At 46.1% G+C, this 27,488-nt stretch overlaps 1 protein-coding gene across 3 annotated transcripts in view; it reads left to right on the top strand.

Moving 5' to 3' along the window:
* LOC147604085 (Protein kinase superfamily protein) overlaps nt 1–27,488 on the top strand; it is a 140,646-nt gene that overhangs the window by 24,150 nt on the left and 89,008 nt on the right. Inside the window, exons 2-5 of one of the 3 annotated variants that reach the window (XM_086795436.1) lie at nt 26,043–26,142; nt 26,728–26,768; nt 26,895–26,956; nt 27,111–27,152. In XM_086795436.1, coding sequence (XP_086651562.1) covers nt 26,043–26,142; nt 26,728–26,768; nt 26,895–26,956; nt 27,111–27,152 — 245 coding nt within the window. Of the gene's footprint in view, nt 1–26,042; nt 26,143–26,727; nt 26,957–27,110; nt 27,153–27,488 lie in introns of those variants that run through there. The other 2 variants (XM_086795435.1, XM_086795437.1) reach the window with 2 other exon arrangements.

Genomic DNA, 27,488 nt, shown 5'->3' with positions numbered 1-27,488 from the left:
TCCGGAATCATATGCACATTAGGCTTTGATGCATTTGCATTATCACGCTTCTTCTTGTTTGGGCATGCCTTTGCAATATGCTCGGTGCTACCACAAGTAAAGCGTTTCCCCTCGCTCATGTATTACTTTTTCTGCTCTGGAGTGAGACCATAGTCTCTCACTTTGAAGGGATGTTTCTTGGTAGTGTTATTTTTAGCCTTTGGACCATTTTTATCTTGGTTCTAGTCTTTTTTAGGTGGCTGGCCATTATTTTGCAGGTTTTGGACAGCCCTCCCTTTGCCTTGAAATGAGGGTTTAGCCTTATTGGATCAACTCACTTTGAGTTCCAATTGCTCGGTGGCAGTGGCGGCTGCAATTAATTGGTGTAAGGTGTGACCAGGATACATTTGTAGTCCTGCTTTGTACACGGGTTGTAATCCCGATTGAAACCTTCTCTTCCTTTCCGCCTCGATGACATGCATAAATGGAGACACCTCCAAAAGCACTTCCAAAACTTTTGTTTGTATGCATTCACTGATTTCCCCTCATTTTTCTTCACTTCATTGTTATCTCATTCAATACATTGGGAGGCAAGAATTGAGCATAGAACCTCTCCTTGAATTCTTCCCATGATCTAACAGGATTCGGTAAGAGCTTCTCCGTGAGCCACCAATGGGGAGCAGTGCCTTCCATAAACATGCTTACATGCCGGATCACAGATTAGTCTCGTGTCCGGACATTCGAGGGCAAGACGCCGAGTGGGAAACGCTGCCCCGCGCAAGAGGAAGCTACTTCCGCTGTCTCCTTCTAGAACCGAGAATCCGGTGCGTGGAGGGGGCAGAGGGGTCTCATAGCTGGTATGAGAGCACTGTTGTAAACTTACGAAACTGCAGCAAAAATTACCTAAAATTTTAAAGTAAATCTGGGAAATAATGTTTTCACTTGTTAAGATTATGTTTGAAATGAACTTCATAAATTGAAAACTCATAAATTGAATTGGATTTTTAGATGGATACCCCAAATCTGTCTAGCATTCCTGGACTCTCCCCCAAAGTCAGCATATGATCGCCTTTGCCTTCGAAAATCTCATAACCTCCGCTTCAACCCGTGAAAGTAGAGTGAGACTCGCTCGTCACTTTGAGGATCTATACTTTCCTGATCTAGTAGAGCACCGTCAACATATGTGGTTCTCTGGAGGGCAAAGTATTCGCATCAATACCAATCAAATGACAGAGACTCAGACAGAATATCTCGCTAACCATGATTGATAAGCCTAGGAGATTCATTATGTCCAACTCTATAATCACTCACCCTGGAATTTTAGAAATTCTTGCCGTATTTTTAGACTTCTTAGCTGCTTTATTCCTAGGAGAAGAATTATAGCACCATTATTAGTGATGAATCGTGTATATCATAGCATGTATGTGCATACACAACACATGCAACATGGGCTGCAATTTTCTGTTGGTGCAGGTATTCCGTGTATCCTTCATGCCACTCATGCCTTCGAAGTTCGAGTGTGCTTGTGAGGAAGAAGCTATGGCTGAAAATGTACCAATGCATGTTGAGGGGCTAGCCATGCCTCATGCTTACAGGACACATGTATCTATGCCTTATGCATCATCTTTTGGTCCTAAAACGATGCCAGTCACACAGGGGCTGTCCCAATGGACAAACATGGAGGAAAACATGTTGAGATGCAGGCACATGCATCAAAGTCTCATGACTTCAAAGCCGGAGATAAACCTGTGAAGTTTGACGCATATCATGGGGAATATGATGCATCAAAGGCACTTGCTTTTTCAGCCGGCAATGGCATTTGACATACATTTTGACCACTGCCATAAACATTGTGTCCTTCACGGGCTACATAAGGTATTCCTGCATGGCGTGAAGTCAAGGTATTCCTGCATGGCGTGAAGTCACCGATTGTTCCTCTCCCATAGCATAGAGATTCATCCTCTTAGACATAAGTTCTTGTTCGGGCACATAAGTTCTTGTTCGGGCACCTGTGGGGATTCCAAGACATGTAGGATGGTTGCCTTTTCTGCATAGGCATCCTCGGTACGAGCCAAGTATTCATGTACTGCATCCCTCAGTTGCATGTGCAACTCTTGAGCAATCATTGCCATTGCATGATCCATATAAGATTCAGCTTTCTTGGCCTTCAAACGGTCATGTACCAATGGATCCTCTCGGCGGTAGAGATTCAATTCTTCTTGTTGTGCATGGAGAAGAGCCTGCATACGAGTAAGTTCAGCCCTCAAGACTATGGACTCTTCTTCCTGCATCTTCTCTTTGCCATGGGACGGCTGTCCCATATATTCATGTTTCCTATCGTGCACCACATGAGTTTGCTCATCCTGTAAAGCATTGGAGGCATGCATTTCATTGTCCTTGCCTCTTGTGCTAGCATCTTCAACATTCACTGTATAGCTGTCCATAATGTTCTAAGTGTAGAGATAGCCAGTGTTTACGGTGATCGTCTCTCACGATAGAAGTGAAAGAGAAATGTATGCTCTGATACCAATGTAACTTGGTTGAACACAATGCTAATCAATACACTTAAATACACTAAGATTTGATGGACACATGCTCAATACAAGAAGTAATTTGTTGAATTGACAAGAGACACACAATGAGCCGGGACGGCCGACCCCTCCCTCAAATAAAGTATATTAATCTTGGGAGAATCAAGTACATAGTGTCATGGGCATTTTTGACCAGATTTCCATACCAATGCATATGAATACAGCATTGCAAACAAGTGGTTGTCGATGTAGACTTGCAACTCACACTACCCTCTCAAGTGCCCATGTTCCCTACCATCTGCTCTCTTTTGTTCCACCAACACATGGTAGCAACAATCTGCAAGAGAGCACGTAGGACAAGAGAACACTACACAGGGTATGTGATCTTGTAATCTAGTTTCTCCCTCTTGCTACTTGCTTCCATATTTAAGCATAAAAGCTTACCAATTGCAAGTAGAGTCAATGACAGCGGAAGTCTTCGTGATGGAAGTCCTTTGAGTGATGAGATCTTCGATTTGTTACATTTCTTCGCGACAAAAGTCTTCAAGAGGATGAAGGGAACCCTGGGAAAGCTTCCCCTATGGTTCAACTTGAGAAAGGAGGGTTGAAATTAGGGTTTTCAGCAAAAAGACCAGAAATTACAGCAATAAAGAGAGCTGTTTTGTTGAATTTTAGTCATTGGGAGTGTGTAGGAGAGTGATTAGCACCCGGAAACACTCTTGGAAGCTTGAGAAACACATTAGCGAGCTTAGATATGGAGTTGGCAAGGAGAAAGTGCATAAAATACAGCCCAATTGTCCTCATGAAGGAGGTGCCAATCTCTAGAGAGAGGAGGAGGAGTGTGTCAGAATATGCAGCGAAAATGATGACAAGAACTGAAAACTCCAAGAGTAAGTGCACTGTAGAAAAACGCAGAACTGGGAGAGAGAGAGAGAGTGAAGCGTGTAACTCAACTATATACACAAGAAATCCTAGATACAATGTACAATGGATGTGGGGACAAGGGGCCATTTTATATGGCCCCAGGGTAGCCAGTCGGCCTGCATAAAAGCCCTTGAGTGTATCCGATCAGCAGCATAGTAGTCAGTTGTAGAAAAACTTGTCAATCAGCATCAACAGAGTCGGCTAGCGCCTATAGACAAGTTGGATAGCACACAGAGGCAGGCGGGCAGCCGTCAAGCCTCCACACATCAGGAAAAAAACAGGGAAAAATATGGAAGGTGGGGAAAAATGGGAAAACCCCTAAATCGGGCGGGCACATCCACAACAGAGGCCCTGGTGTAAATATATAGACAGGAGATGACTGCTAACACCCCCTCTCAGCTCTTGGATGTGGAACCAACCCCAGTGAGCTGGAGTGCCGCCGGCGCATAGCTTGAGGTAGAGACTTCGTGAAGAGGTCCGTCACATTGTCCTCCGTCGAACAATAAAGAAGCAAGATGTCACTAGCCAAGATCTTCTCACGAACAAAGTGATATTGTATCTCTATGTGCGTGGTCCGGGCATGGAAGACCGGGTTCCGAGCAATAGCGATACAGCTTTGGTTATTGCACTGGATGACTGTGGGCTCCTTCTGTGGAAACCCAATCTCGCCAAGCAACCTCCGCAGCCACACAACCTCGCAAGCAGCACCACAAGCATTCCGGTACTCCGCCTCTGTCGACGACAAGTTAATAGTTGGCTGCCTCTTGCTGCTCCATGAAACCACTCCTGAGCCGAGGGAAAAACTGTAGCCTGATGTGGATCTTCTCGTGTCTGGATCTCCTCCCAATCTGAGTCACTCCAACCTTGGAGTCTGACTCCATCCATCAATCCCCCTCAAGTCTGGCTCTGTGTTTGTCCACCGACCCATGTGACGTATCCTTGGTCTTAAAGACCCACTTGACACCAATGACAGACCGTTTCGATGGCCTTGGTACCAACTCCCAAGTGTTATTCTTCTCAATGGCATCCAGTTCCACTTGCATGGCTTTCGTCCAAGTATCCTGTGCAAGGGCTTCCTTGATGGAAGTGGGCTATTTGTCCCGCATGATACGAGACATCAAAGCATAGTTTACCTGTAAAAGCTCCGCTGAATGACTTTTATCACGGACTTTGTGCGATCTTCGAGGTCCATCCTCTGTGGTCCATTCCGAGGGAAGCTCCGTGACACCTGAGTCCCGAAGGGTGTCCACCAACCACCTGGGTTCTCGAACAGGACGCGGAGCCTCCTGTTGCTGCGGGGGCTCATCTCCAGCTGGAACAATTGACTGGGAATCATCATCAGAATCTTCTGGGTCTCCAAGAAGTGGCGGCTCATCAACAGTTGAAACGGGAACATGCTCATCAAAAACCACATCCCTTGTAACACGCGGAAGCTCTGGGGGTCTTCTTTCAGCCCTAAACACTACTGAGAACATGCTGATGCAGAAACGCAGACAGAAGGGAGAGTAGTGAGAGAGAGATGCTAGAAATTCAGTATATTCATATGGTACAAAAAGGTACTCAATCCACAACCCTAGGCTGCCTTGTAAAAAGGGTGAACATCACCAAAATCTGCCCTACTCTAAGGACCCTAAGGATCCATTCCATAAAGGAATGAATGAATACAATGAGGAGCATCTTATGCCTTTTATAGGCCTCTTGAATACTTGGTAGAGCTGGCCGACTGCTGTCAGACCAGCCGACTGGGCCTGGACTTCCATAAATGCTGGTCGGGCTGCGCCTCTCCATGAACTGAAGCGCCTGTTGCAGCCGACCTCTTCTGGTACAGCTGACTCCACTTTCTTGCAGCCGACTGAGCCTTCCAAATCCTCCAAGCCATGCTCCAAATCCACACTGTATCTTGTGCTCCAAATCCTAGCTTTAATGGTCTTTTTCTTGGCTGCCCTTCTGGATTAGCCCTGAGAATGTCCATGGCATTTTCATGCACATGACATCTCCCTCTGCTAAACTTGATGACGGGATTCCAACCTTTTCTTGAATGACTGTCATCATCCCAATCTTTTCCCAAAGTCCCTCTGTCATCCATCCATTTCTGGCAACCCTTTTCTCTGAAAACCCGGCCCGGTCTCCAAAACCACTTTGACTTTGAATAATATCTATGCATTTGTTCCCTCTAGTCCCCAATCCATTCTTGCCCTGACTCTGAACATTGTCTTGGTCTTCATTCCGGAGAAATGAGTCTGGCACTCTCACATCACCCTTTGGAGGATAATCCTCCCTTGGGACCGTTGCCCGAGAACCTATCTGGCTCACAGGATTGCCATCCCCTCTGGCTTTGTGGAACACCACCAACAAACCTCCTGGGAGCTCTTTCCGATTCTGTGCTTCTTGCCTTGGGCTTCGTATCCGTGTACTTTCTTGTACCTTGGACCTGTACACCATTGTATGGGACCGAATCAGTGTTTAGCTTTGCTGAGCCTGATGCTCTGATACCAATGTAACACGCGGAAGCTTTGGGGGTCTTCTTTCAGCCCTAAACACTATTGAGAACATGCTGATGTAGAAACGCAGACAGAAGGGAGAGGAGAGAGAGAGAGATATGTTGGAAATTCACTATATTCATATGGCACAAAAAGGTACTCAGTCCACAGCCCTAGGCTGCCTTGTAGAAAGGGTGAACATCACCAAAATCTGCCCTACTCTAAGGACCCTAAGGATCCATTCCATAAAGGAATGAATGAATACAATGAGGAGCATCTTATGCCTTTTATAGGCCTCTTGAATACTTGGCAGAGCTGGCCGACTGTTGTCGGACCAGCCGGCTGGGCGTGGACTTCCATAAATGCTGGTCGGGCTGCGCCTCTCCATGGATTGAAGCTCCTGCTGCAGCCGACCGCTTCTGGTATAGCCGACTCCACTTTCCTGCAAAACTGACTGAGCCTTCCAAATCCTCCAAGCCATGCTCCAAGTCCACACTGTACCTTGTGCTCCAAATCCTAGCTTTAATGGTCTTTTTCTTGGTTGCCCCTTTTGGATTAGCCCTGAGAATGTCCATGGCATTTTCATGCACATGACATCCCTGCTGACAACAACCTCGTTCCTCTCTGGATCCTACAACCTGTATCCCACAAAGACAAGCTTTTGGGACTTTGAGTCAAGCTTCCCCTTCTGCTTCTTCGGAATGTGAATATATGCATCGCTCCCAAACACACGGAAATGGGATACATCAGGTTTCCTGCCAAAATATGCCTCAAAGGGAGTCATATTCGGCACTCAAGTCGTCGAAGACCGGTTGAGGATATGGACAGCCGTAGCCACCTCCTCTCCCCAAAGTGGACGAGGAAGATCACGATGCTCCAGCATCGTCCTCGCCATCTCCACCACAGTCCCGTTCTTTCGTTCAACTACTCCATTCTCTGACGGTGAACCTATATTGTCCAGCTCCCTCTTGATGCCATGTTCCTCACAATATCTCACCAAAGCATTGGAAGAAAATTCACCGCCTTTGTCAGCCCGAAGAGTCTTTGCCTGCAAGCTAGACTCGTTCTCTACCATTACATGCCACTCCTTGAACCGAGCAAAAGCTTGGTCCTTCTGTGAAAGGAAATAAACCCATGTGAATCTGGAACAATCATCAACAAGCAGCATGAAGTACAAAGAACCTCCCAAGGATGCTGTCTGCATAGGTCCACACAAGTGAGTGTGTACCAACTCCAAAGGTTTCAAAGCCCACTTGGAAGCCTACTTCGAAAAGGATTCTGTCATGGCCCTGTGAAAATGGAACAGTACAAGTGTGGGCATGGTGGTTGCAGAGTCAGAATATTTTATGATTCACATGGGGGGTGCCCGGATAGAGTTTAAGATGTGTGGACATCCCTAGGTGTGAAGGGGGGAACTAGAAACATTAAACTTTAATGTTTATTAAAGTTTGCCCCTAGGCCTTAGTGGCCCTAGGAACTTATTAAAGTTTGGGGCCCTAGGGATTAATTTTGGGGAGGAGCCACTTTTGGAGTAGTGCTTCTCTCTCCTCCCTCTCTCTCTAGCTTTTTGGGAAGGGAATCGTGGAGTTTCTTCAAGCGCATGTAGACAAAACGTGGAGAGCTGAAGAGCAAGTCGACTGCAGATTTCTGGAGGGCTGTTGCTGTTTTTCTGAGTGGAATCAGCCGTACAGCACTGTACGGCCAGAACTGTGCAAGTACTCTCTCTCTTTCTCCTTTGTTGCTGGCTGCGCATAGAAGCTGCTGCAAGGATTCCCTGCGCACAGGCCCTGTACAGGCTGTACCAGCAAGTACACAGCCAGTACAGCACTGTATGGCTGCCGTACAGTGTACGGACAGCCAGGTACAGCAAGTACAGTTGCTGCAGGCTGCTGCAGGTGGCGCAAACAGGTGCTGGACAGACTGTATACTCTGATTCAGGCAGGTACAAGAGTGGACAGCCGGCTGTTTGTGCAAGTACAACTCTTGGCACGTATCCCGAGGCGGTACAGACGGGTACAGTGCTGATTTTCAGATCTGTAATTTCAAGGACAGCATAAGAGTGAACATCAGGAGGAGGATACAGGCAAGTACAAGCTCTGTCTCAACCCTTGTCAATCTGCCATACCCCTCCTCTCACAAGGGGCCAGATAACACATATCTGCAAAACAGACATCAAGCAGTAGAAAGAGAGATAGATGGACAGAAACAAAGCTTACCAAGTTCAGCTCGTGAAACAATACTGGAGGAAGCAACAGCACCAATCTGTACTTGCAGGCACTTGTATCCACAACCCTGCTGGACAGCACATGTATGTTTGAGCTGAGAAGATGTATCATGCACTTGAGTTATGCCAGATGTATGCCCATGGCTGGCCTGCTTAGTGATCTTGGCTGATCAGAGGGAGGCACAGTGTGTTGTTTGAAGACACAGATCTGTGTGCATAGATCCTTTGTGCTGAGAAGGATTTGTGGGCCGTCAGATTGGACTTACAGGTGTAAACTCTTGGCTGGTCTTTGTGTTGTACTCAGCCATTCATTTTATTATAATTGAATAAAGAAATACCGCAAGGGGCGCCAAGCTTTGGGGCCAACAGGTGTCGCTGTGTTTTCAGATTTGGGCACTCTAGCTCCAATCTGTGTTTTGTTTCTCATCTAGACTACAAGTGGACGGGTGATTGCTTCTACTGCACTCTGGTTTTCTATCAGAGGCCGGTTTCAAGGTTCCGTTGCCGGGACCAATCATCAACTTTCTGAAGGGGGTGAGCTCGTGGTTGCTTTGAAGAAAGCCATCGCTGAAAATTCAGCAAACATGTCTGATACAGAGAATGAGTACTCCTATCATGAAGAAGAAGAGCAAGAGACTTCTCCTGAGAGAGATGTATCTGAGGATATTTTTGCAGGAGAACAGGCTGCAGATGTTGAGCCTTATGAGGATGTAACACAGCCAGAAGATGTGCATGGTAAAGAGGAGGATGATGCTCGGTTCAAAGATCGCTTGGCTAGTGTTATGGATACTTTTATGCAGCTCACTCAGAGTGAGAGATTTGCTGAATTTTTGAGATCTCGCACAGAGCCCCGCACAGAGCCCCAGAAAAAGAAGAAGAAGGTTCGTTCGAAGAATCTTCCTCAGGGTCATAGTGGTGCCATTCCACAGGAACCATCTTTTGGCCAGTTTCCGAATATGCAGCATGCTTATGGTGCAAACTCACAGAGTTCCTTCTATGGACAGCCACCTATTCCTCAGCAGAACATGCATCCAGGTTATTTTGGTGGTGGCTCGGTGTTCCAATCCATGACTGGGGGTTATCCTCAGGGAGGCATGGGTATGTATGGGCCTTTTGGAGCCAATTTTCAGCCTGGCATGCAAGGGAATATGTATGGTGGTATGCAGTCCGGTATGGCTGGAAATATGTTTGTAGGCATGCAACCTGGGATGCAAGGCAATATGTTTGGTGGCATGCAGCTAGGTATGCATAATGGAATGTATGGAAACATGGCTGGAATGTATGGTATGCCTGGCATGGGAATGGGAAATGTTGACCCAATGATGGGTATGAATGTTGGGGGCAGCAATCTCGCGAAACCACTTCCATATGACAATCTAACGCCTATGGGAAAGGCGAAGGATTACAAGGAAGGGGGAGCTGCAATGAAGTTTGACACTTTCAGTGGGGCCAAGGATAAATTGAAGGCACTTACCTTTTTACAGCAGTTTGATGCTGCTTTTTCTGGTGGGAATTACACAGAGTCCTCTAAGGTGAGGAAAGCTGCCACTTTTCTCAAGGGCAATGCTTTGCAGTGGTGGTCTACTCTTCTTTTGCAGGGCATAGCACCCACCACATGGGTCCAATTCAAACAGGTTTTCTCTTCCTTATGGCTCACATCTACATTTGAGGTGGATGTTATGACCACATGGCACAAGCTGGATGCTTCAAAGTGTGATAGTTTGGAGGATTATAACAAGAAGTTTTGGGAAGCTCTACTCCCAGTGACTTCTTATCGTGCCGTGCCATTATCTGAGCAGGTAGAGAAGTATTGTTGTGGGCTGCCCAAGGAGGTACGAGATTATTGTATAAACACAAGAGTAACGAACATGTCACAGATGATTGAAAATGCTATGACAGCTAATGCGTTACTCACAGGTGGTTCATCTGGGTTTAAGGGCAGTAAGAAATTGAGCAAGAAAGCTGAAAAATTTGGGCATGCTTCTCGTGATGCTAAAGGGTCTATAGAGACAAAGTATAAGAAGTTGCCAATGCCCAAGAGGACTTCTGAGGAAAGACAGGCTTTGAGAGATGCTCAAAAGTGTTTTTACTGTACTGAAGAGGGGCATATGTCATTCAATTGTCCCAAAAGAACGTCCAAAAAGGACCCTGACAATAAAGGAGAGCCCAAGCCAAAGAAACCAAAGCCTTCTGCAGGCTTAGTTCCTGATCTTGTGGGGGAGCAGCTAAGTGGTGAAGCTACAGAGTTGTGCAGGGCATGGGGCAAAGTGAGAGATCAGATTGCTTTGATCTTCTTTGACACAGGTGCTAGAGCCAACTTCATTTCACCAGATTTGGCTGGCCGATTGGGAATTCGCGCAGAGGAGATGGGGCCGTTACATGAGGCTAATATGGCTTGTCCAGGGTATGCAGAACCCGTTACTCCTATCATTGGGAAGCTTCGGCTTCATTTGCAGGGTTATGTGGACAGCGAGGAGTTCTTCATCATGCCTTTGGATGGCTGTGATGTTTTGTTGGGGATGCCATGGTGCCACAGGGTACATGCGGTGGTGGATACTTACAATAGGAAAATTACTCTGACTCATAGAGGGAAAGAGCATGTATTGGATGTAAAACTCAAAGGGGAATCTGTTCCTATTGTATCCGCTTCGGCGATTTCATCAGTAATGAAAAAGCATCTTTCCGCGTATTTGATTTATGTAAAGGATGCACAGGATGATGAGTCTAAATCTAATTTGTCAATGTTAGATAAGGACAGGGCTGATTTCTTAAGTGGGTTTCAAGACTGTTTTTCCGAGTCATTGCCAGGAGAATTACCTCCTGAGAGGCCAGAAGATCATGCTATAGATATGATTCCTGGTAGTACTCCACCGAATAGACCGCCGTACCGTGTTAGTGCAGCCCAACAGGAAGAGATTATGAGTCAGGTGCAGGAGCTATTGAATAAGGGGTTGATTCAGCCTAGCTCATCACCCTTTTGCTCACCTGTGCTCTTAGTGCAGAAGAAGGATGGTTCTTGGCGCATGTGTATTGATTACAGGGCGCTGAACAAGAATACCATCAAGAATCGATTCCCCATACCGAGGATCGATGACATCTTGGATTGCTTACAGGGCTCCACAGTTTTTAGTCGTATTGACTTGAAAAGCGGGTATCATCAGATACGCATTAGACCCGAGGATGTGCATAAGACAGCATTCCGAACCACATTTGGGTTGTATGAGTTCTTGTGTAACGCGCGGAAGCTCTGGGTAGTCTTCTTTCAGCCCTAAACACTCTTGAAAACCTTCTGATGCAAAAACGCACCATCTGATGCAAAAACGCAGGTAGAGAGAGAGTAGAGAGAGAGTGAGAAGTGGTGGAATTTCAGTATATCTATTGTACAAAAAGGTACACATCTTTGCAGCCCTTGGCTGCCCTCTTGAAAAGGTGATAACACACCTAAATCTTGCCCTAGACTAGGATCCTAATGACTCTCACCCCTAGTGGGTGGAATGATTAATGCTATGAGCACTTGGTGCCTTTTATAGAATTCTTGGACAAGGTAGGAGCTGGCCGACTGCTGGTCGGCCAGTTCTGAATTCATTAAATGGCTTTTCACTCAGCCGACTTGGTTATCTTGGCCTTGTCATCATGCGCCTTCAGCCACCTTGTTTCCTGGTACAGCCGACAGCTCCTGTACTCAGCCGACTGCCCCCTGGTGCTTCTCCAAGTCCAACCTGGCCACTTCTGTATCTTGTGCTCCACATTCTGACTCTATCTGGTTCATACTATTTATCTGTTTGCCCCTTCTGGATTTAGCCCTAGAAATGTCCATGGCATCTGTGATGCACATGACATCCCCCTCTGCTAAACTTGATGACGGGAATCCAACCTGCTCTTGGATGACTGTCATCATCCCCATCCTGCTCCGAAGTCCCTCTGTCATCTTCCATCCCTGGCAAACCTTTTTCTCTGAAAATCCGATCTGTTCTCCAAACCACTCTGTCTCTGATGAAGATCTATGCATCTGGTCTTCCTCTAGTCCACAATCCATTCCTGCCCTGACTTTGAACACCGTCTTGGTCTTCGTTCGTGGAACTGAGTCTGGCACTCTCACATCACCCTTGGAGGATCAACCTCCCTTGGGACCGTTCCCTTAGAACCCATCTGGCTCACGGAACTGCCATCCCCATCTGGCACTGTGGAACACCACCGACAAACCTCCTGGGAGTTCTTCCCGATCTGTGTTTCCGCCTTGGGCTTCGAATCCGTGTACTTTCCTGTACCTTGGACCTGTACACCATCAGCTGGGACTGAATCAGTGTTTAGCTTTGCTGAGCCTGATGCTCTGATACCAATGTAACGCGCGGAAGCTCTGAGTAGTCTTCTTTCAGCCCTAAACACTCTTGAAAACCTTCTGATGCAAAAACGCACCATCTGATGCAAAAACGCAAGTAGAGAGAGAGTAGAGAGAGAGAGTGAGAAGTGCTGGAATTTCAGTATATCTATTGTACAAAAAGGTACACATCTTTGCAGCCCTTGGCTGCCCTCTTGAAAAGGTGATAACACACCTAAATCTTGCCCTAGACTAGGATCCTAATGACTCTCACCCCTAGTGGGTGGAATGATTAATGCTATGAGCACTTGGTGCCTTTTATAGAATTCTTGGACAAGGTAGGAGCTGGCCGACTGCTGGTCGGCCAGTTCTGAATTCATTAAATGGCTTTTCACTCAGCCGACTTGGTTATCTTGGCCTTGTCATCATGCGCCTTCAGCCACCTTGTTTCCTGGTACAGCCGACAGCTCCTGTACTCAGCCGACTGCCCCCTGGTGCTTCTCCAAGTCCAACCTGGCCACTTCTGTATCTTGTGCTCCACATTCTGACTCTATCTGGTTCATACTATTTATCTGTTTGCCCCTTCTGGATTTAGCCCTAGAAATGTCCATGGCATCTGTGATGCACATGACATCTTGGTTATGCCCTTTGGTTTGACGAATGCGCCTGCCACATTTAACAGAATGATGGATAGGATTTTCAGGCATAGAGAGTTTGTGGGCACATTCTTTGATGATATGATTGTGCATTCACAAACTGAGGAAGAGCATAGAAGGCATTTGGCCATTGTGTTTGCAGAACTCAGAAACCATAGATTGGTGGTTAATGGCAAGAAGAGTGAGTTTTTCTTGCAGGAGATACATTTCTTGGGGCATATTGTGTCTGGTCATGGAGTCCGTATGGATCCAGCAAAGGTGGAAGCAATACTTAATTGGCCAGCTTTGAGGACCGTGCATGATGTACGCAGCTTTTTAGGATTGTGTTCCTATTACAGGCGTTACATACGGCACTTTGCTGAAATTGCTTCACCTCTTCATGCTTTGACGAAGAAAGCAACTCCGTTTAGATGGGCTGATCGGGAAATTTCAGCATTCAAAAAGCTCAAAGAAAAGCTTACTTCGGACCCAGTATTGGTGTTACCGGACCTCCGAAAGGCTTTTGTTGTCCAGTGTGATGCATGTGGAAGTAGCATTGGTGCAGTTCTCATGCAGGAGGGACATGTTATAGCCTATGAGAGTAGAGTTTTGCAAGATGCTGAGAATCATTTACAGGTGTATGAGAAAGAGATGTTGGCTGTAATTCACGCTCTTTCTACATGGAAACACTACTTGCTTGGGGCTGATTTTACTGTACAGACAGATCATCAGACCTTGCGTTATTTCCTCACGCAGACTAAGCTTTCAGAGAAGCATATGCGTTGGGCAAACTTTTTGTCAATGTTTCACTTCCAGATTGTGCATGTGGAGGGCAAAAAGAATGTAGTGGCAGATGCTTTGTCACGCAAGCCACAGGTCTCTGCAGTTTCACTTGCTTATCATCATGAGCTTGATGAAATGAAAGAGCAGTATGCCCATGATGAGGATTTTGACAGGTTGTATGATCAGATGTCTGAGGGTCAGCGGCATGAGCATTACACTCTCAGAGATGGGTTTTTATTGATGCATAGCAGACTGTGTGTTACCAGGCCATTGCGACTCAAGGTTATGATTGAAAGTCATGCTCCACCGTATGCAGGTCATAGAGGTATTGACGCCACGGTAAAAGCAGTGGAGACTTTCTTTTATTGGCCAACCTTGAGAAGAGATGTTGATGCCTTTGTGAGGCAATGCATCGTATGTCAGAAGGTAAAGTTTGACCGTCAGAAGACACCAGGGTTATTACAGCCTTTACCTATTCCGGATAGACCTTGGGAGAGCATTGCCATGGATTTTGTATTTGATCTTCCACGGACACAAACGGGAAATGATGGGATCTGGACTATCATATGTAGGTTCAGTAAGCAGGCTCATTTCATTCCCGTGAGGAAGACAATTAAAGTGGATCATATGGTGAAGTTGTTCATGGCGAACATCTTCAAGTATCATGGCTTGCCTACGTCTATCATTAGTGACCGTGATCCACGGATGACGAGTTTGTTTTGGAGAGGGTTGTTTGACAATATGGGTACAACTCTCAAGTTTTCATCGTCATTTCATCCACAGACAGATGGTCAGTCAGAAGAGGCTAACTCTACAGTGTTGGATCTTCTCAAGTGTTATGTGTCAGAGCACAAGCAACAATGGGAAAAGTATCTTCCTTTGGTGGAGTTTGCATATAACAACACTGTACATAGCTCGACAGGCAAGGCGCCTTTTGAGATTGTAGAAGGAGGGAAGAAGGTTCCACCCATTTTGCATACAAAGGATAAGATCTTTGAGGCTGATCAGTATGTGGAGAGCTTGGATGAAGCTTATCGGAGAGTTAAGTTGGCCCTCCAGAAAACTCAGCAGAAGCAAAAGAAAGCCGCAGACCATCACAGACGTGATTTACAGTTTGCATTGGGTGATTGGGTTCTTTTGCGCTTTGAAAAGGCTAGGCTCAAGAAGATGAAGGGTAAAGAGCGCTTATTCCCTAAGTTGAGCATGCGATATTATGGGCCTTTTCAGGTTTTGGAAAAGATTGGTGAGGTAACCTATCGTTTGAAGTTACCAGATCACTGGAGGATTCACAATGCTTTTCACGTGAGTCTTCTTAGACCTTTCCGTGGGGATGTGCCTGAGGATGTATCAGATGAGGCAACCGGAAGTTGAGGAACTTGATGAGGTTCTGATTCCAGAGCAGATACTGGCACATAAAGAAAGGAAGGTACGAGGTAAAGTTTCCCGTCGCTATCTTGTGAAGTTCAAGAACTATTCACCGATGGATGCGAAGTGGATGGAGGAAGGTGACTTAACAGATTCACCTCAGGTTTTGCAGCTTTATCTCGATGCCTTTGAGTTAGAGCCGACTCTTATTGTGCCTCATTCAGGTTCAGCAGAGCATGGGTCTGGAGCATTACCTGATGCTCAAGAGGGGGGTAGCACCTCCACTCCCTTGATATAGACAGGCTCAGATGACATCTAGAGGTCGCTTGGTGCAGATTTTATCTCACCCGAAGGTAGTGAGGCTGACAGTACATCTGTTTATGGGACTTCTATGATATATGTGTACTAGTCACATGGAGATTTTTGTGGATATGTATGGTTCACAGTGGTATACAACTTGGACTATTACTATGCCATTGGTTTGCAGTGAATATTGATACATGTGTATGGCTTAGAGAGATTGGGACGCTGATCTTGCCATATTGTATATTTCACTCTGGATATTTTGATGCATCACCAGAATGCAATCGAGGATGCTTGCCATTTTTCAAGAGGGGGGTATGTCATGGCCCTGTGAAAATGGAACAGTACAAGTGTGGGCATGGTGGTTGCAGAGTCAGAATATTTTATGATTCACATGGGGGGTGCCCGGACAGAGTTTAAGATGTGTGGACATCCCTAGGTGTGAAGGGGGGAACTAGAAACATTAAACTTTAATGTTTATTAAAGTTTGCCCCTAGGCCTTAGTGGCCCTAGGAACTTATTAAAGTTTGGGGCCCTAGGGATTAATTTTGGGGAGGAGCCACTTTTGGAGTAGTGCTTCTCTCTCCTCCCTCTCTCTCTAGCTTTTTAGGAAGGGAATCGTGGAGTTTCTTCAAGCGCATGTAGACAAAACGTGGAGAGCTGAAGAGCAAGTCGACTGCAGATTTCTGGAGGGATGTTGCTGTTTTTCTGAGTGGAATCAGCCGTACAGCACTGTACGGCCAGAACTGTGCAAGTACTTTCTCTTTCTCCTCTGTTTTTGCTGGCTGCGCATAGAAGCTGCTGCAAGGATTCCCTGCGCACAGGCCCTGTACAGGCTGTACCAGCAAGTACACAGCCAGTACAGCACTGTATGGCTGCCGTACAGTGTACGGACAGCCAGGTACAGCAAGTACAGTTGCTGCAGGCTGCTGCAGGTGGCGCAAACAGGTGCTGGACAGACTGTATACTCTGATTCAGGCAGGTACAAGAGTGGACAGCCGGCTGTTTGTGCAAGTACAACTCCTGGCACGTATCCCGAGGTGGTACAGACGGGTACAGTGCTGATTTTCAGATCTGTAATTTCAAGGACAGCATAAGAGTGAACATCAGGAGGAGGATACAGGCAAGTACAAGCACACGTGTGAAGCAGGGTTGTGGATACAAGTGCCTGCAAGTACAGATTGGTGCTGTTGCTTCCTCCAGTATTGTCTCACGAGCTGAACTTGGTAAGCTCTGTTTCTGTCCATCTATCTCTCTTTCTACTGCTTGATGTCTGTTGCAGATATGTGTTATCTGGCCCCTTGTGAGAGGAGGGGTATGGCAGATTGACAAGGGTTGAGACAGAGACTGGACAGCACATGTATGTTTGAGCTGAGAAGATGTATCATGCACTTGAGTTATGCCAGATGTATGCCCATGGCTGGCCTGCTTAGTGATCTTGGCTGATCAGAGGGAGGCACAGTGTTGTTTGAAGACACAGATCTGTGTGCATAGATCCTCTGTGCTGAGAAGGATTTGTGGGCCGTCAGATTGGACTTACAGGTGTAAACTCTTGGCTGGTCTTTGTGTTGTACTCAGCCATTCATTTTATTATAATTGAATAAAGAAATACCGCAAGGGGCGCCAAGCTTTGGGGCCAACAGGTGTCGCTGTGTTTTCAGATTTGGGCACTCTAGCTCCAATCTGTGTTTTGTTTCTCATCTAGACTACAAGTGGACGGGTGATTGCTTCTACCGCACTCTGGTTTTCTATCAGAGGCCGGTTTCAGATTCCCTGTGATGCTTACCACGAATGCAAGAACTACAGCGTCGTTGCCTGTTGCCAACATATGGCAAGCCAACCACCATTTGGTCCCAGAAAGCTCGCCGCAGCGCATCCACATTCAAGTGGCCAAAGTGAAAGTGCCACAAGTCACCAATCTGAGAACCTGTCAAAGAGGAGAGTGTGGAGAGTTTGTATATATACCATTCTCCACGCCGCCTTCCCAAACAACCTGGCTAGTCTCGTGGTCCCGTAGAGCAACAAAATACTCCTCAAACTCCACCCGGAAGCTAGTCTTGTACACCTCATGCACTGACAACAGATGAAAACCAAGTGCGGGGACATAAAGAACACGAGAGGAATGCTTCCCCCCTCTGCCATCGGGAATGATCTCCATCCGGCCCTCACTGTTTATCGATATGGTAGAATTGTCGCCAATGAAAATGCGACCCGACTGCCGTTTTAGATTCAGAAAGAAGTCAGGCGAAGGAGTCATGTGCTTGGAAGCACCACTATCAAGAATCCACTCCTGAGTATTCTTTGTGATGAAGCGAATTGCCTTCTCGCTCGAAGAAGATGAAGCATCCGTGTCCATCATCTCTAAGTGCACGAAGGCCGGAGTCTTTGCAGCTGAAGCTGAAGAATCAACACTCTTCCCAGTCCGCTTGGGACACTTCAACCGATAGTGGCCTTTCTCGCCACAATCATTATAGGTCCTCTTGGCCTTCAGTTTCTCTCGATCTGAGTTGGGCTTCTTCTCAAAAGACTTGTCCAATGAAGCCTTTCCTTTGCCCTTGTTATTATGGCCTTTTGACCGTTGGCCAGTTAAGGCCTCAGAACCTCCGCCCTGTGGAGGATTCGTGAATGGCTCTTCTTGGTCCAAGACCATGGGCACAAGCTCCTCCCATGTGATGGTGTTGAGCCTGCCACTGGTAATCAACGAAGAGTAAAAGGCTGAGTACTGAGAGGGTAAACGTGACAGCAACGTTATGGCCATATCCTCTGATGATATTTCTTTCCTTGCTTGGAGAACTTCCTGCTGAAGAGCCTGCAACTTGTTGATGTGCTCCCGCATCATCGACGACCTTGCAGGATTCATCACCCGCATCTGAACTTCCAAGGAGATTCTCTTCATGGGTGATACCTTGTTGTAGAAAGAAGCCAATGCTGCCAAATACAAGAGGATTGCCTTAAGAAGCAGAAATTTCACCATGATTGCCGGACAGCTGCACAAAAGAGGCATAGACCAGATCCTACGCAGGTGTGTCCCGGATCATGAGCAGCAAGCGGTCTGAAGAGAAGCACATTGCGGCATTACAGGAGGACACATGGGCGGAGGAATCACAGCCCGGAAAATTTGCAAGCAGACCTAGGGTGGCCAACGGTCATGAGGGATGCCATGTGAGAAAAACAATATTTTTCCAGCCCTAAAAAGGGAATTTTCTGGGTATTTTTATGTTTTATTTGGGTTTTTTTTGTCTTGGCTGCTGGCCTACACCTTTTAGGCTGACTGACAAGCAACCCCCCCCCCCCCTTTAGTATATATAGCCTTGCCCTATGATTCTTCATTGTGTACCACTTCATTGTCATATCCGGTACCATATGGTCACTACCCGGACAGCAGTCCCCTCTGCTAATACAGGCCATTGTGGGACAGCAGCCCTCTCTGCTATCATCTGTGTTTTACATCTGCTGGTATAGGCCGCCTACATCAGGCTGACTTCAGTGTTTCACATCAGGCTGACATCGCGTTTCACATCAGGCTTACATCAGCCTGTCTTCAGTGTTTCACATCAGGCTTACATCAGTGTTTTCAGCCTGTCATCAACGCTTACATCTGGGCTGACATCAGAGTTTATCTTCAGCCTTACATCAGGGCTTACATTAGTGCTTTCATCAGAGCTCACATCATTGCTTACATCAGCATATCATCTGCGTTTTACCACAGCCCATGGGACAGCAGCCCTCTCTGCTATAAATAGAGAATATCAGCGTTTTCGCCTCAGCTCTCACCATCAGGACAGCAGTCCACTCTTTTCTACATCGGGACGGCAGCCCGCTCTCTGCTTAGCTTCACCATCAACATCATACCAGGTAGGCAGCACCCGTGTCACTAGAGCTTGCACCACTCGGGACGGCAGCCCTCTCTGCTCCTATTACCACCCTTCAGGTACGCATCACCCTTGTCAACAGAGCTTGCACCCTTCACGCACGCAGCACCCTTGTCACTAGAGCTTGCACTACACCACCACCACCACCACCACCACTACTCGGGATGGCAACCCTCGTTGCTCTTCATCTACCCCCTCGGGTACAGTAGCACGCTTGTCATCAGAGCTTGCATCACCTCATCTTCCGATGCCACTGTTAGAAGTCATCTCCTGTCTTTATCAGACACTAGGGCCTCTATTGTGGGTGTGCCCGCCCTGTATAGGTGTTTTATCATTTTTCCTCACTCCCCGTATTTTTTCCCCATTTTTTCCTATTTTTTCCGGGGTGTGGGAGGCAGTGTAGGACGTGTCAGCTGTACCAGAATGCTGGCTGACTGGTCACAGGCAGTCCTAGTTGCTCTCTGCTGCTGCCCGACTGCACACGAGTGAGGGCCGACTTTGATTTGCTGGCTGACTGCTGTATTTTCTGGTCGTGGGCATTTCAGGTCCAGTCGGCTGTCCATCTACTGGCCGACTGCACTCATGGGGCCATATAAAATGGCCCCATGGCCCCCCACCTATTGTATTCAGTTTTTCCTCGGAATCTTGTGTATAGAGAAGAGTTATACGCCTATCTCTCTCCTTCTCTTGTGCTGTCTATTTTCTGCACTCTACTTGCTCTTGTGGTCTCAGATTTGGTTATCATTTCCGCTGCGTATTTTGACATGGTATCAGAGCCCTAGGCTCTTGAAAGATCTTGGGAGTTTTCTGAGCAAGAAGGGGATTGTTACGTTGCTGATTGGTGGACTGTTTGGACTGTTCGGGAAGAGAAGTTGCAAGAGGAAGGCGGGCTAAGGTGTTGGACAGCCACTTGCAGGTTTAGAGTTTTTTTTCCCACCCACCCACCCTTTTCAGTTACATCCCCACGATGGCAGATTTATTAGAGATGGTTGAGAGGCATGTGAAGATCCCGACTCTCCCCACGTTCCCAGTGGACCGTCAGTTGGACGGGAACAATTACGGCAACTGGAAGGTTATGATGGAGTCTGTGTTGGAGTCATATGACCTTGGTGATTTCATCGTTATCGGGGTTACAAGGCCGGAAGCAGAGGAAGGGGAGTTACTATCAATGAAGAAGGACTTCATCGTCTTCGAACGAGGAGGCAGTTAGCTTCACCGTGAAGGATACCCGGGAATGGATTCTTGACAGTGGTGCTTCCAAGCACATGACTCCGTCCCGTGACTTCTTTTTGGATCTGAAACGGCAGTCAGGTCGCATTTTTATTGGCGACAACTCCACTATTCCGATACACAGTGAGGGCAGGATGGAGATTATTCCCGACGGCAAGGGGGGCAAGCATGCTTCCCGTGTTCTTTATGTCCCTGCTCTGGGTTTTCATCTTCTGTCAGTGCATGAAGTATGCAAGACTGGCTTTCGGGTGGAATTTGAGGAGCATTCAGTTGCTCTACGGGACCGTGAGACTGGCCAGGTAGTTTGGGAAGGCGGTGTGGAGAATGGTATCTACAAGCTCTCTGCACTCTCCTCGTTGACAGTTTCTCAAGTCGGAGATCTGTGGCACTTTCGTTTTGGCCACTTAAATGTGGACGCATTGCGGCGAGCTTTCTGAGACCAGATGGTGGTTGGCTTGCCAGATGTTGGCAGTAGGCAAGGACGTTACAGTTCTTGCATACGTGGTAAGCAGCACAGGGAATCCTTTCCGAAGCATGCTTCCAGGCGGGCTTCGAAACCGTTGGAGTTGATTCACACTGACCTTAGCAGACACCATCATTGGGAGGATCTCTCTATTTTATGCTGCTTGTTGATGACTGTATCAGATTCACGTGGGTCTACTTTCTTTCACAGAAGGACCAAGCTTTTGCATAGTTCAAGGATTGGCACGTGATGGTGGAGAAAGAGTCTGGATTGCAGGTAAAGACTCTCAGGGCTAACAAAGGGGGTGAATTCTCCTCGACTGTATTTCTCAGATTTTGTGCAGACGATGGCATCAAGAGGGAACTGGCCAATACAGGATCGCCTTCAGAGAAGGAGTTGCAGAACGCAAAAACAGGACTGTGGTGGAGATGGCAAGGACCATGTTGGAGCATCGTGATCTTCCTCGTCCATTTTGGGGAGAGGTTGTGGCAACGGCTTTCCATACCCTCAACCGGTCTCCAACGACTTCAGTACTTAATATGACTCTGTTTAGGCATACTTTGGCAGGAAACCTGATGTCTCGCACTTCCGTGTTTTTGGGAGTGATGCGTATGTACATATTCCGAAGAAGCAGAGGGGGAAGCTTGACTCCAAATCCCGCAAGCTTATATTTGTGGGGTATAATTCTCTTTCCAAGGGATACAGATTGTATGATCCAGACAGGAACGAGATTGTTGTCAGTCGGGATGTGGTCTTTGATGAGCATGTTCCAGTATCCACTGTCGAGGAGCTGCCACTTCTTGGAGATCTAGAAGAGTCTGATGATGATTCCCAGACCATTGCTCTAGTTGATCAACCTCAGTCAGCACAGGAGGTTGAGCCCGCAGCTGGAGTAGAGCCCCCGCAACAGCAGGAGGCTCCACGATCTGTTCGAGTACCTAGGTGGTTGTTGGACACCCTTCGGGAGTCAGGTGTCACGGAGTTACCCTCTGAGAGCACAAAATTTTGAAATAAGGAGACCTGGTATTGGTCTACAACTCCAAGTTGGAATCGCACCTTGGAAAATTCAAGATTTGGTGGATAGGCCCATTCATGGTAAAAGACCTGGTAAGTCAGAACGCCTTTACACTAGAAGGCCTGGATGGCATATCTTTTCCCAAAACAGTGAACGGCTTTACGATGAGAAAATACATGGGCCAACCGGTGGTAGTCACACCGGAAGAAGAAGAAGCAGAGGACCAGAAGCCGGTCTGGAGCATCTGTTGTGGCACGATCTCACTAGCGGAAGTTAACGCGGAAAAACCCAGAAAGCAACAAAGTTACGGAAGAAGTCCACAGGGTTGGCCAGTCCGCAAGAGATCACAATTCTGCAACCAAACAAGGCCAGGTCAGCAAAGAAGCAAACAACCAAGTGTACGTTAACTAGATCCATGCCAGCAATGCAAATGGCCACGATATCGGCGTAAGTGACTGCATGGAGGATAATTGTCACAATATCATTAAAACTCCACATGCAACGGTAAGGTGGGGAGGCGGCGAGCAAAGTTTAATGCCTTTAATCCAAGACGACGGGAATGATATGAATCAATGGTCAAGTCACATCGAAAAGCGTGAAGCTGAAAATGACAACGCCCCAAGAAAGGAAGGAAGGAAAGAGAAAAAAGCATCGCAAAAAAGAGCACAAGGAGCCAAAATGCACACATTCACAGCCTGCTCTCTTGTTCCCAGCTTTCTCACCGATTCACAACACTCTTTGTGAAGACAAAACCATGCCTAAGATCAACAAGACACAAAGGCTTGACAAAAGGTCAGAGAGAAGCCTCTGCATGCCGATGATGGTCCCCGATATTGGGAAAAAGGAACACGTAGAGTGGGCGAAGAAATGTGGCTTCGAAAAGCTGCTGGATCGCGGGTGGAAGGATCTGCAGGACCTCGAGGATGGGGGCAAATTGATTAATCAGTTTCCTGAGATGAACACCGTGCATGTCGCGGGAAGGAGCCAATAAAGATTTTGGAGCTCGCAGTGCACCACGCGCTAGGGTTGCCAACGGATGGGGCGTTGGACACGAACATAAAGCCGAGTGTGGAGGAAGCAATCCCCAAGACAGGCAACATGCATCAGGTGAAGAATGTGGTAGATGAGACCCGGAGAGAGCAATTTGTCTTCTTCTTGCAGAATGTAATGTTCATGGGAAAGCTGGAGGACATGTCAAACAAGAATTACAGGCTGCTCAGAGCAGTAGAAGCAGGAGAGAAAATAAATTGGGCAGCCATCTACAAGGAAAATCTGGCGAAACGAGTAGTCACGTGGGCCAAAGAAAAACAGCCGACAGTGGTGCATGCACATTTAAGGATTCTTTGCAATGTCTCCTTTTGGTCTCTGTGCTCGGTATAGCCTATCTTGGTGGTGACGCATCTCCAAGAGAAATAGGTGTAGACATCGTTGGTCCTCATAGTTGATGATCCTAGAGAGTGGGCCAAAACCCCCCAGAACAGGCATTGGTATCTGCCTCGTATCTCATAGTACATGAGATGTAGTCCTGATCTATTTCATATTGCAAAAGATGATTATATATACAATGGTTCTTGAATGTGAACTTAGATCCTACTCATGCATGCCTACCTACTGATGTATAGCAAAAGGTTCATGGCTGTGCAAAATGTTCTTGACTGTCCTCAACTTGTGCACGCTCTAAACCACATTAGGGTTGCGGGTTCTAATTGATTCACTGCTTCTTCCGCTGATCCAAATGCCTTGGCTACATGTCCTTGGTCTTTGCTCTCTTGCCCTTGCTCTTGGCTCTGCGACGTCTATCTTTGAATGTTCAAGATGACACTTGAAGTGCCTTCAAGTAAGAAACTGATGGTAAAGTGAGCCGTGTTAAAATTTGTGTTTAATTTGCAATGCCAAATTGTATGGTGTGTGTGTTCAAAGGTTATATTGGTATATGTAAGGGTGAAAGGGTAGATTCCAAGAGAGATAGAGATTGAATGATGTCATGGGCCACTTGTGGTGTGACTAGGATAGATTAGGTCAAAGTTGGAGATAAAGCCAAGGGGCCTATTTATATACTTTGTACTTGGAGTTTCATAATGCAATGGACTTTTGTGTATGCTTATCATTATCTTTTCTTAATTGCAATTAGTATAATTATCATCTTTTTCGGCACGGTACACCACTGCTGAATGCCTCTTTCCAACAAGTATGCATTAAACTCTTTGGACATGTACTCCCCCCGTCTATCTGTATGTAGAGTTTAAATTTTACATCCAGATACATTTTCAGCCATGCATTGAAAGTGCTTAAAGCACGTAAATACGTCTGACTTCTGCTTCTGTGAGGCAGATTTTGGCCCTTGACCATACATCGTATCATTTTAACGAGAGAGCTATTTTTTCTCTCAGAAACACCATTTTGTTGAGGTGTACAAGGCATAGTACACTATTGCTGAATGCCTCTTTCCAACAAGTATGCATTAAATTCTTTCGACATGTACCTCCCCCCCCCCCCCCCTCCCCCCCCTATACGTAGAGTTTGAATCTTACATCTAGATACATTTTCAGCCATGCACTCAAAGTGCTTAAAGCATGTAAATATGAACTTCTGCTTCATAGCATAGACCCAGCTGAATCTGGAAAGGTCATCAATGAACGTAACGAAGTAGAGATATCATGGGACTACATACATCACTATGTATAAGCTGCAATTTTTGGGTAGCCCTCATTGAACCATCCTTGGGAAATGGTGCCTGATGCATTTTGTCCAAAATGCAACCCTCATAGACATGCTTGACAGGTGCATCAAGTGATGGCCATATCATGCCTTTGCAGGCGTAGTAGACTAGTAAATTTGAGGTGACCAAACCTAACATGCCATAGCTTTGCATCTCTCACAATAGATGTACTAGACACTGCATGTGCATCACATGCAACTCTCTCGTATGCATCAAGTTTGTAAAGACCATGACATAAAGTATCGGATGCAACAATAATATCCCCATCACTGCAATCATGTATAGTGCATTTGTCATCCATAAAATGGACCACTAGGCCAGACCAAGCAATGGCCGAAACTGACAGGAGATTTTCTTGATACCTGGTACATACAATACACGAGAGAGAGATGATCATCCCACCATTTGCAGGAGTGAGCTCAATCTTTCCAACTCCTTTAACGATATAACTACAGTTGTTTGCACACGTAACTGTGCCCCCCTTCGGAGCATCTTCCAAGGAAGAGAAGAGTTTCATTGCTTTAATGATATTAGGTGGGTTCCAGAGACCCTCCGGTTACACTAAACCAGCACCTCTTGTTTGTGCTGAAATCCACATTGTTGTCTTATCCTGCCCCATCTATTCCTAGTGTGCTCATTCTCATAGGTAATTACCTTAGAGACTTGGAAACTTTTCATAGCATGCACCTGTTTTTCTTATGTGCGGTGCTAATCCTCAGAGCTACTCTTGCTTCCGTCCCTTTATCAGTTAGGGCTCACAAATGGCCAACACACAATAGCAGATGGATCCAATGGTGGCAATTGCATTACATCTTTGTAGACTGACAACAAGACTGGGTAGTTGTGGAGATTGGCTCGTAAAGCACACTCCCTCATTTAGGTCGGTTTATTTAATCCATTCTCAAACTTGTGGACCAAGCTGTATTGTGCCTCCTTTGGGTAGTTGTGGAGGATGGCTGGTCAAGCACACTCCCTCATTTCGGTCTGTTTATTTAATCTATGCTCAAACTTGTGAACCAAGCTGTATTGTGCCTCATTTGGTACCGCTCTATGGCGCCCAAGATTTCTGGAGTGTAAGACATGAAATTCATTACGCATGGTCTCAATTTAAATGTAGGTACATGTTCTTTAGATTGCAAATACAGTTGTTATATTGGTCGCATATATTGAGACTCTTGTTTTCATTTGTCATGATGTGCAGAAGCTTGGTCTAGCAGAAGTGGTTCATGCAAAGTTAATGAAGAAAATGCAGTTTTCAGTTGCAATATTAATGGCAGTCACCATCACATATGTTCAGAGATGTGGGTACAAGTCTATGCAACAAGTTTTTTACTGAATCTCCTTTTTTCTAGTTAGTTTGAGATCTGGTTTTCATGTTGCTTGCTTATAGTTGCTGTGTCTTTGGGAAGTGTATTGAGTAGAGATGAGTGGATTGGTTCATGCGTGGTAGCCTTTTCTCTCATGTGAGTAGCAGTATGAGCCAATGTCTTGTGGGGGCACATGGATAAACACACACCATAATGGAGAACATACAAAGTCATTCAAATTTTTTTAGTATAATCTCTCACACTTAATGCTTCATGAGGAGATGATTAGAATATCATGTTGTCTTTGTGCCTCGTGCTAGGATTTTCTATTAGTTCTAGAATCGTAACATTTAGTCAAAGCAATTCTTGATGGATTTGATGTTTACGGCTTTGCGAGTTGACTGTCATGTGCATTTCTATCCCTGTGAAGATCTTGAAATAACATGAACTGGTCCTTGATGTGCATGACGGTTCTGATGTTTTAAGCTTTGTGAGAGTAGACACTCATATGCATTTTATCTGTGCTAAGGCCTAGAAATAACCTGAAATTGCCCTTGATATCATTTTTTTGGCTGGCAGATTTCCTTTACACAGCAAGGGTTTGCATGCTTCTGCTCGTGGTATCCACACAAAGCAATATGAACTTAGGAAACATTATGAAAGCCAAGCAAACTCCTATGCTTTCACAAAGTTCTACAACTTCCGTCCTCTTTTGGTGGTTTATAGAGCTTCCTATATCATGGCAGAAGTGACCATGTTGAGTGTGTGGCATTTTCTTCTAAAAGACATACAGAAGCGAGCAGAAAAGGTATGTAAAGTGGCACCCATGTTTTACAAGGTATCATGTAGATCTTGTGACCTAAGTCAAGATCTGAACTAATTGTTGCCAAAGCTGTGATAGAGTATACTTGAGACTAGTTAAGTCTACTTCAAGCTACTTATGCATTGCTTTCTTGTGGCAGTTACGGCGATGTCTGATTCGGTTGGGGCCATTTTACGTTAAGGTAATGTTTAATTCTGGTTTGTTTGCTCAGCTAAAATTTACTTATGTTTAAAAAATTTGCCCTTCACTCAACTTTCTCTAAGTTTAGACGGAACCTTTGCAGATGGACATTCAAGTGTCCACGTTGAGATTTGTGTAATAAGTTTTTGGAATCTTGCCTCTACCAATCTGTTAAGCTTTAGTATATTTGAATCCTGTCGGAACACCAAATTTTATTTTTGAAAAGTGGATTGAGTGCCACTAAGTAGGCAGCAATATGTGTATTTTGATGGAGCTCAATTACATTTCTCCATGTAATGGCTAATACCTGTTCTCCATACTGGCATGCGGGTGGGTG

Source organism: Cibotium barometz, chromosome 62 (assembly GCF_041138505.1).
Source record: "Cibotium barometz isolate CiBa-2024 chromosome 62, ASM4113850v1, whole genome shotgun sequence".
Classification (NCBI taxonomy): domain Eukaryota; kingdom Viridiplantae; phylum Streptophyta; class Polypodiopsida; order Cyatheales; family Cibotiaceae; genus Cibotium; species Cibotium barometz.
Note: the sequence above shows the minus strand (reverse complement) of the source record. Positions and strands in the feature narration are given on the sequence as shown.